This window comes from Canis lupus, chromosome 28 (assembly GCF_011100685.1).
Source record: "Canis lupus familiaris isolate Mischka breed German Shepherd chromosome 28, alternate assembly UU_Cfam_GSD_1.0, whole genome shotgun sequence".
NCBI lineage: Eukaryota > Metazoa > Chordata > Mammalia > Carnivora > Canidae > Canis > Canis lupus.
In genome coordinates, this window is record NC_049249.1 from 694,075 (window position 1) to 704,840 (window position 10,766).

The 10,766-nt window shown below is 51.3% G+C and overlaps 1 protein-coding gene across 3 annotated transcripts in view; it reads right to left on the bottom strand.

Annotated features, from left to right (window-relative positions):
- Nucleotides 1–3,088, bottom strand: part of ARHGAP22 (Rho GTPase activating protein 22) — a 135,698-nt gene extending 132,610 nt beyond the window's left edge. For all 3 annotated transcript variants that reach the window (XM_038578023.1, XM_038578022.1, XM_038578021.1), the window contains exon 1: nt 2,699–3,088. In XM_038578023.1, the coding sequence (XP_038433951.1) occupies nt 2,699–2,732 (34 nt within the window). In that variant the 5' untranslated portion in view covers nt 2,733–3,088. The remainder of the gene's footprint in view (nt 1–2,698) is intronic.
- Nucleotides 3,089–10,766: the final 7,678 nt, after the last annotated feature.

Consider the following 10,766-nt stretch of genomic DNA (forward strand, 5'->3'; position numbering starts at 1 on the left):
GGCCTGGATGGGGCCTCACAGGAAGTTAACAGCCAATGACTCTGTGGAAGGATCCCTGGGAAGCCCCTATCTGCAGAGCAGCCCAGAGGCTTCTGAGCTGGCGGAGGCTGATTTTATTACCGATCCAGAAAGCCACCTCAGTCTTGTTCATGCATCCCAGTGCATTCACATAGTGTATCTAGAACATGGATAGCGTGGAGCAGTCTGGACAAGGCAGTGTCTGGATACCAATGGCTGATTTGCATTTTATGACTTACTGTGTTTATAACATGTATCCTGCCCAGCTCCTAAAAGGTTCAATGGTTCAAAGATAAATTTTGATGGGAGCTCTTCTTTCTACCACAGCCTAATTACTTCAAGGTAAACACATGCACGCGCGCGCACACACACACACACACAGCCTAATTACTTCAAGGTAAACACATGCACGCGCGCGCACACACACACACACACACACACAGAATTTTGGTTTGTATTTCCCCAGAAATATCCCTAGCAAGAGTTATTGTTAACAAGCTGCAAGCTGCAAGCCTGACCCTGAATGATCCAGTTCCAGACCTGGTCTCCAGCCTTGTGCTGTGCCTGCTGCCCCTTCCTGCCCCTAGCTCCTGTGTGCCCCTCCCTTTCCACAACACCTGCACATGCTATTCCCCACCAGGAACGTGGCCTCTTCATTCCACCGTTCTTTGCCTAGTTGGCTCCCTGTCATTTCCTAGCCCTTGCTAACATACCTCTTGCTTCCTCTGATGCTACATTTGTAGTATATGCTCCTAGAATGCTTCTTATCATAGTTTATGATCATACATTTTTGTGGCTAAGTGGTCAGTCGATGCATGGCACACAAACGTCATCTTTTAACATATCAGATACTATCATCAAGTGGAGTGTTCCTCAGCCTTAGCACTATAGACCTTTGAGGCCAGATAATTCTTTGTTGCAAGGCCTGTCCCCTGCTTTTTAGGATGTTTAGCAGTGTCCCTGTTCTCTACCCACAAGACACCAGTAGCACCCTTCAGTTGGAGCAACCAAAAATGTCTCCAGACAATGCCGAAGGTCCTGGGGGTGGGGAGTAGTGGGGGGTGGGAGTGGCACAAAATCACTCCTGGCCACGAACCACTAACCTAGGACAACTGCTTGTAAGAAGTTTGGGATTTCAGAGGCTGGTTTCCTGAGAGCCCTTTTGCTGAAGCCCTGGTCTCTTTCTAGATGAACACTATGCAATAAACATATAATGTAAGCCATATATGTAACTGCAATTATAAATGTTCTAGTAGCTGCTTTCAAAGAAAGTAAAAAAAAAAAAGGTGAAATTAAATTTAATGATGTATTTTAACTCAATATATCCAAAATATTGTCATTTTAGCCTATACTCAATATAATTATTAGTAAGATATTTTACATTCTTTTTTCATGCCAAATCATCAAAATCTAGGGCATATTTTTCTCAATTTGCACTAGTCATATGTCAAGGGCTAATAGCCACATCTGGTCAGTGGCTAGTGCATTAGACAGGGCTGGGAGGGTAGACAGCATGTATGGCCTGGTCCAGCCCTTCAGGTGGTCACTAGATCACACTCCTGCCCCTCAGCAGAGCCATGCACAGCCCTCATTTGCCCATTGGGGTGCACAAGTTATCATCCATTTGGAGCACCCCACAGAGGGGTCCTGGTAGCTGTGACTATGCTCTGGAGCCAACCCCACAATCATCCTTTAGTAGCTAATGACATGAGTGTGTTGCCTATGAGTTCACAGGAGGCTGAAGGCTTCACACATACTGGGCAAGACACACTGTTTCCAAGCTCCCCAGGCAGTTGTTCTATCTACCTCCAAACCACCTGTCCTCGTACTCATGGCTCAAAAGGGAAGCTTGGAGTTTACAGCCCTCCGTAGTAAGCAGTGGCCACTTATAAAGACACATCCTATTCTCTTAAAAGACAGATGTTCTTATCTAAAAGGACACTGGTCAAGAAGTTGTTGTCCATAGGGAGATACTATCCCTAGTCCAGGGACTTGTCCTGAGTTTCCAGGCCACTGAGTGGGGACAGAGGCTGGCTGTGGCACCAGCTCAATCCCTCAAGATCATCCCTGCAAGATTCTCCAGACTCCCATCTCTTACTTATCTCGAGATCTGAGCCCTCAGCACCCTCACCTCAGGCCATGCAGCTTCCTGGGAGTTCTCCCAATGGGAGTGCCTGCCTGCCTATGGCCTGTCTGAGAAACTGCTTCTTGCAGCCCAGCCCTAGCAGCTACTGCAGGCTTCACACAGCACCCTCTCAGGCCACAAGAACGAGGACTCTCACTTGGACCTGGTTGGCTCCAGAAGCCTGGGCATGGTCTTCCCTAGTGAGGGCCACTTTTGTCTTGGCTGCTGGACAAATCTTGAGTATTGAGCATGTATTTTTTAGTAAAGGAATAAAGGTTTCCCAAGGTTGTCACCTGCTCATTTTGAGAAACTCAGGAACTCGTCAAAACATAGAATATGGGGTGAGGGCTGCACACCCACTGGAGGACTAAAATGGCCATTGCCCCTTCGTGTCTCAGGTCTGACCCCAGGAGCCTCACTAGGAAGGCCTGTCTGCCAGGATGCCTCTGGAATGCCTGCCTCATCTGACCCCCAGTGTGGCAGCCGGCTAAGTGTCTGCACGTGTTGGCCAAGAGACACACACTGCCCAGATCCACCCCAGGAAGTTGGACTTACCCCTCCTGGCTTGCCTGATCTTTGGGCTCAGCATATTCCAGAAGCTGCCAGGCCTGAGTCCTTGTGCCGATCATGCTGTCATCCACTTTCCTTTTCTCTTCCTCTGGCCCGACTGCCCCTCCGGCCCCGCTAGGGCCCCCATGGCTGCTGGCTTTGCCGCGAGGCTCCCTCTGCTCTGTCTCCTTGCTTCCGACCGACGGCTAGCCTTGGACTCCGCGAACCTCAATGCATTATCGATCCATCCCAGAATTAATTCCCATCCAAGCGAACCATTAACGGCCTTGGGAAGGGCTGCTGATCAGTCACGGGGCCAGGCGGGCCAGCCGGACTGTCCCTCGGCCCGGGGCGCACGCGGCACTGCCCATCCCGGAGCCCCTGGCGGGCGCGCGCGCGGGCGGGCGGGGAGGGGTCGGTGCGGCCCGGGCGGCGCGGCAGGCGGCTGGGGCTCCGGCTCGGGCTCGGGCTCCCCTGGGCTCCGGCTCCGGCTGGGCTCCGGCTGGGCTCCCGCTCCCGCTCCCGCTCCCGTCTGGCTGCCGGGCGGACCCGCCCACTGCGCGGGGAGGGCCGGGCCGCGCGCCTCGGGCAGAGGCTGCAGGAAATCCGCCCGCGCGCCGCCTGCCCAGGCCCGGCCCCGGCCCGGAGGGCGCCCCTGGGGACCGAAGGAGACCCGCCCCAGCCAAGGCGACCTCCAGCCCGTCCAGCGGGACCCGCTCTGCCTGATGGCCCCAGCCGGGAGGGCCCAAGGCGGCCCCAGCGCCCACGGGCCGGCGGTGTCGAGAGCCTCGTGGATGGGCCCCGCAAGCAGAGGGATGCCTGTTAGGGATGTTCCTGCTGCTTCGACAAGGTGACAGGAACCCATGCACGTGAAGCACTTCGTTTAGGGTCCGCACGTAGTAGGGTCTCAGAAACGGTTCACTGACTAGTGAATCTGCTAATTGTCCTCTTTCCGTTCAATACTTACATGACTCTAAAGAATGCCTAGTGGGGCTTTTGGGGAGTTCAGTCTCAAGAGCCAAAAAATTGCCCAAGAGATGCAACCACAGTATCTAGCTATCATTTATTAGGTGCCTGCTTGTGTGTCTGGCATTGAGGCTGGCGCTTTATATTCCGTATCTCATTCAATTCTCTAATTCCCTGAGGCAGGTGCTATTCTCACGGCTTTTCAGATAAAGAAGACAAGGCACAGAAATGCTAAACAACCTGCCCCAAATCACATAATACTGTCAGGAGGGGACTCTGAACCCCAGGTGGCATGTCTACAGCTGATGATTTTCTGTGATGCCAGTCTCTCTAAACTTCCAAATTCCAACCACTTCATGTGAGCAGATTTTTGCCCGAGTGTCCTCAGTGACTTGTTAGATGATGAGGACCAGCCTTTGTGCCCCTGAAATGACCCCAGGGGCTGTGTTAGGCATTTGTGCCTGGGACTGGGTGTTTTTTAGTCTAAGTGCTGTGTGGTCCTCTTAGCAGTTGAAGATGAGGGCTTTGAAAGATGACCTCTCTGAATGGCCATGCTCCCTCCCTGATCCTCAGAGTGCCCCCATGTCCACTGATTGCCCCAGATGAAGTGTTAATGTGGAATCCTCCAGAAGTTCTGGAGACAAAGGGTCTACTGGGAGCCCCTGCAGCAATCCATGCTAGAGAGGACAGGGTGTGGCCTACAGAGGGGACAGGAGAACTGGAGAGGTCAAGGACTCACCAGGATGTGGGAGTCCAATGGCCTGGTTGCAGGGAGAAAGCAGAGTGCATGCAGACAAAGCTGTCTTACTCAGCATCAAGTCATTTGCTCTGGCCCTCAGCCACCCCTCAGAAGAAATGAATAAGTATTTTGATATAATATTTAAGGCGTTTCATGGTGCCATCCATGCCTTCATTGGTGACCTACTGCTGCTAATGCTGCACACAGCCACGCTGCTAATGCTGCGGCCCCATGTGCCCCTGTGCCTTTGCACCAGTGGTTCCATCTCTGGAGGTATCCTTTCCCACAGTTTCAGTTACACAAGTCTGATCATTCTGGGCAAGTCCCTGTGAAACTCTCCTGATTCTACCACCAGAAGGAGCCATCAAGCACTTCCCCAGGGCTCTTGGCTGTGTCTTATAGGCGGCCCAGCACCCCTCTTCACTCCCAGTCCTGAGCCTCAGGCTGGACTCAGGCCACCAGCCATGTGAGGACTATTGGCTTGAGGGACAGATGCAAACACACCCCTGAATGATCGAATTGCCCTCCTTTTCCTTTCAGGCCAGGTAGAGGCCGGGTCAGGCTTGGATGGAGGCTAGTCGGGAGGAGTGGGGAGGATACAGATCTGGAAAATCTCATGTTGACATCAGGGTCATAGGGTGAGGTCTCGTGGCCACTGATGATGTCTTGAGCAATCCTGAAGCCCTGTGAGTAATGCAGCCTGGACTGCGTGCTCCAAGCCTGAGGCAGGGAAATGCCCTAAAGACTTAGTTTGGGTCCACTCACACTTGTTTTGGTTAAGAAACCACCCCCAGGGGCTCTTCCTGTGCAGCTGTTTCCTCCCATGACATGAAGTCGCTGTGCTCACCTTCCTGCTTTTCTTGGGATCAGTGTTAGAATTGGACAAAACCACAGAGGCTCTGGCCTCAAACCCAGAAGTAAAGCTGGTGAACAGGGTAAGAGCTAGTCTAGATTCTGCATCTGAGAATGATGGAGGATGAGGATGAGTAGGGAGACAACATAGCCCTTCCCTTCCCCTGCGCTCAGACTGTGTTCCCAGGACATTTCTGGATGAGGGGATCCATAGGGTCCAGCTGGAAGGGACATTAGTGCCCCTGCCTTCCTGAAGTTTACAAAGAGAAGATACAGGCTTTGAGTTGAAGTAGAGACCGAGAAGCAGCCCTCTCTCCACAGCCCTGCACTTGCCCTCATGGCACTGCCCTTCCTAGCAGCGATCCTGGGTCTCCCCTGGTTCCCTGCCTGGCATCCTTTCAGCATTTTCTGAGTCTGCTGTGGGCCAGATTTGGCTAGGCACTGAAGGGTGAGTAGAGAGGGCTGGGGGTGCAGAACTCTCCAGGGGCGGCCACTGGAATGAGCACCTCTCTCGGTCAGGTGGTCATATCACTGGCCAGCGCCAGGATGGCTTCAGGTCAGTGGTTCTCAACTTTGGCTGCATGTTGGGGAGCTTTGAAAACTAATTTCTTGTGTCCCCTCCACCACTGGGTCCTGTTTAGTCTGGTACTGTGCAGTGGTCATCGGGAGTTATAAAAACTCCTCCAGCAGTCCAGCATGTGGCCAGGGTTGAGAACCACTACCTTGGAAGATAATCACATATCCTAGAGCCTGGGGACACCAGAGGCATCTCTGCCTGCTGTCATCCCAAGGGAGTCTTTTCCTCTGAGAGGGACACGTTTTGCCAATCAATCTCCTAGTCAGAAAGCAGGAAAGGGCCTCTCTCCCAAGTCTCAATGGGAGACTGCTCCGTTCCACACAGAGCCACAGGTACTGGTGTATAGCCCGTTCACTGTACAAAGGTGTCCAGTAGAGGGGGGAGTGGGGCTGGGTTTGGGCGCTGCTGGCAAAGCTGTGTGTTCCAGCACTGCTAGAGGGATCTGCTGCCAGGAAGGCAAGCCTTTCTGTTTTTTTCCAAGATGTCATCTAGATAGCAGAACCCCGTTTTCCTGTTCTAGAAGCTGCAGGGAGGACAGAGTGTGCTGCTCCAGAGGCAGAGGGGAGAGAACACTGCTACCCTGCATCTGACATGCCTGCGCAGCGGTCACCCGACTTCCTGCTTCGAGTTGCTCTCTGTCTGTCCCTGCTGCCAGGAGGCTGAGGCTCCTGCTCTCTAGCGGGTCACTTCTGTCCATCCCAGCGGTGTGCTGAAACGGCTGGCCAGAACAAAAGCCAATGAGAGCTGATTGCTAAGTTTTCAGGAATTTTACAATTTTAACGCAGGCAACATTGGAGATGAGATTTTATAAACTTATGGTGAAATAAATCAGATTAAAAACAGAGGAAATGGGGATCCCTGGGTGGCTCAGCGGTTTAGCGCCTGCCTTTGGCCGAGGGCATAATCCTGGAGTCCAGGGATCGAGTCCCACATCGGGCTCCCTGCATGGAGCCTGCTTCTCCCTTTGCCTGTGTCTCTGCCCTCCCCCCCTCTACATTTTTGCTATCATCTACATTCTTAAGGTTATTTGTACCTGTTATCTGCCTGGTGAAAATACTATTGAGAGGGTTGATTTTGTATGTTATCCAGACTGGGCCATGGGGTGCCTAGACGGACATTTGGTCAAGCATGATTCTCGGGGTGTGTGTGAAGGTGTTTCTGGATGAAGTTGGCATCTGAGTCAGTAGACTGAATAAAGCATGTTGTCCTTCCTGATGCAAGTGGGCCTCGTCCAATCAGTTGAGGGCCTGAATAGAACAAAAAGGCTGACTTTCATGCGCATGGAAGGGAATTCCTCCTGCCTGACTGCCTTGAGCTGAGAAATAGGGTTTTTTTCCCTGTCTTTGGCCTAAAGCTGAAAATAAGTTCTTCCTGGGTCTTGAGACTGCTGGTCTTCAAACTAGAACTTACACTGACCCTCTGTAGTGCCCAGATGCCAACTGTTGATCTTGGGACTTTCCAGCCTCGAGGATATACAGTACCTAAGTTTGCATAAATATGTAGATATTCTTATTATACTCTTGAGAGATACCTGGGTCTCTCCTGTTGGTTCTGTTCTCTGGAGAACCCTAATTTGTCTGTATATTGGGCTGCTATAGCACCTCTTGGCAGCTCCTTGTTTGGTGATCATGCTGGTAGTTTGAAACTGATGGTGGTGGGAGTACTTACATCAAGAAAATTAGCAAATGCTATCAATCCAGACTTAAAATGTTTTTCCTTCCAGAAAGCCAGCTGTTAGGTGTTTGCCAGCATGCACCTGGGCATTCCCTAGCCCTTCGAATCTGGTGTGCCTCACCACTGTTGACTCTTTGCTGTGGGCAGAGGCTGCTAGCTCTCCACCAGATCTGTTCTCCTCTGCTCCTCGGCATGCCCACCTGCCCTACATCTCCCAGCCTCTCTGCAGTTCCCTGTGATGGTGTCCTGGCCATTGCTTATGAGCAGATGTGATGTGGCGCCCTCTAGGCCTGGCCCACAGGAGCCCTCCCTTCAACACTCCTCCATGCTGGTCTCCCTTTCCTGGGGCCATCTGGAAGGCCCATGCAAGAGAAGGCAGAGGCGGGAAGTCTGAGCCCCTGAATGAGTGAGTGAGGCCAAGCCCCACTGTCAACCTGGAAACATCTTGGTTAGCGGGGAGAGGAGAGCCATTACCTAGTTGGTTCTCTTCGTGACTCCAGCTGACCTTTCCACCAGATACACCTTCACTTGCCCTTCTTTGCCTACCATACTTTAATGCCTCCTTCTGGATCCTGTTTCAGTGTCCCCTCTCTGCTCAGTGCCCATAGCGAGAGTCCAGCACCTTTACTATCTCCCTCATCATCCATGCCTGAGGCCACAGAAACCTTCTGAAAGCCCTCTTGCCAGTGCTGATGAGGACCTTACTCATAATTTAAATATGTAACATTTAAATTACATATAATTATTACCCATAATCAACCCATAATTTAAAAATTAACCCATAATTTAAATATTATAACCCATAATTTAAATATAAACTATAAACAGAACTTAATAGTATGCTGAATTTAAAACGTTCTTTCTAGATTTTTTAATTGCACGATTGTGTGGGATTCATCAAAGGTGAACTTCTCTGCCACTTTGGTGGCCTTGCCCTGCTGGTACTCCAAGCATATCCTTGGTTTTGCCTGTGGGCAGTTGGGTGCTGCAAGCTGCTCTGTCCCAGAGAGTAGGGCCTCTCTCCATGCCCATTGTCCCACAGTCCTGTTGCCTTATGCTAATGTCTATCTCTGCCGATGGCCCTCCTTCAGATGCCCAGCTTGGCGTCTAATTTCAGTTTTGTCCACACACTGTGGTGTACGATACACCCTTTCATATATCTCCCAGGTTCCCAGAATGGGCCTAGAGCCCTGGACTCCTACTTTTCTGGGTCTTTGGTGTCCTATACTCCTGGCCAGAGGGTCAGAAGGAAAAAGATGCAGAATCTAGGATTGGGCATTGCAAAACCACCCAGACACAGTGGGCCAGAGCAAGGGGGCTGAGACCAGAACATGGAGACTTTGCATGGAAAGCGTCTCAGTTGTGACTTGCAGCCTTGGGCATGGTTTCTAGAGTCCTGCAGCCCTGATGTCAGGGCAGAGGTGGCGTAGGGTACCGAGTGGGTTCAGGCACCACAGCCGTCTGTTCCAACTTCCATTGTTGAGCTTGTCACATATTGCCTTCGACTTTGGACCACCTAATGTCCAGGCAGCTGATGTCCAGGGAGGGGGCTTGCTCTGTGTGATGGATGAGTGAGTGGTGTACCAGTTGGGTTCTCTACGGCAGATGCTGAGATGAGAGTTTTATTGGAAATTAACACTTGTTCAGGAGTGGGGTAGGAGCGGAGAGTCAGAGCACCATGCAAATTAGACAGGGTCTTTGCCAGCACTCTGGGAGCTCCAAAGTAGGGGGCTCACTAGGGGGTCTGACTTTGGGTAGAGGTGGTTAGGCCTGAGTACAGCTGCCTTCCATAGTCATTGGCTGGGAGGCTTCTCAAAGAAGAGCATGAACTTGGCCATTGTTGCCCTGCATAGTCGCTGGCTCGGGGCCTCCCAAGAACAGCATGGAGTTGGCTTGAAAGAAGCTGAGGTTGACCCTAAAAGAGTTAACAGCCTGTGGCTGTCAGCTGATCCCACCCCCTGCAGTTGGGCAGTGAGTCCTTTCTCAAAGGGTGGTCTTCCATACAGGGGTTCTATGGCACTCAAGGCCTCATTTTTAAGTTTCTATAAATGTTGGGTTCAGACAAATACTACTCACCTAAAAATCTTTACTTGGTCAACTGTCTGAGCTCACCATTTAATTGTGCAGCTTTCAGATAAAGATTTTATTGAGCTGCAAATTCTCACTGTGGGTTTCTTAGAAGGGAAAGCTTCAATTAGAGAGTGTGTGGAACTGACAGTGGGACAGCCTTGCTGTGAGTATGTGGGGGTCCCTCAGGGCACTGTGGGAGGGGCAGGAAGGACCCCAGCCCAGAGGTTTGGCATGCTGGCCAGGCAGGATCTCCTGCTGAGCTCCTGCTTTTGGAAGGGGCTGAGAGGAAAGAGGGGAATGTGACCTCACGTGTGGGTTTCTGAGTCCTGGAAATATGATGTATTGAGGTTCCAAGGAGCTGTCACCCTTCCCCTGAAGTAGGGGTGGGGGACCCAGTGGTGGGACTACGCCCTGCCCAACCTCTAATGGCAAAACCTGTTTTCATTTGAGTCCAGCAAGGAAGCAGGTCTGAAATGTTTTCCACTTCTGAAAAGAGTCAGATATTAGAAAGTGATGACTCATCACTTTGGTCAGTTTTGCATTATTGAAAAACAAGTCTTCTCCCTTGTGAAAACACCTGCTTGTTGTGGAAAGGCAGGGTTTGGGACAGATGGAAATTTCCCAGATGCCTTCTCTCTCAATTCATACCTCTCCCCAAGGTCAGGATTCCTCAGCACAGCCAGCCCTGCCCCTTGCTCTGCTCTTTCGGGCAAACTGATCCCTCCCCATGGCACATAACCTCCATCTGCTCTTCTAGACATTTCCCCTCCTTTGGCATCTATAATCCCTCCCTCCCTCACTGGCTGTTTTTTTCCAAGTTGAGAAAATCACTCAAGAATCCCTTGCTTTCGGGATCCCTGGGTGGCTCAGCGTTTGGTGCCTGCCTTTGACTCAGGGCGCAATCCTGGAGTCCCGGGATTGAGTCCCTCATTAGGCTCCCTGCAAGGAGCCTGCTTCTTCCTCTGCCTGTGTCTCTGCCTCTCTCTCTATATATATATGTCTATCATAAATAAATAAATAAATCTTTAAGAAAAAAGAAGAGTCCCTTGCTCTCAAAATTATACCTTTCCTTTCCTTCATTTATTATGGTGGAATGGAACTTATCTGGGGGCTGCACAACATCTAGCCCCTTCTTATTACCATAAGGAACAGATCTGCTATGTCCCTGCAGGCTGTCAGATGTGGCCAAGTGACAG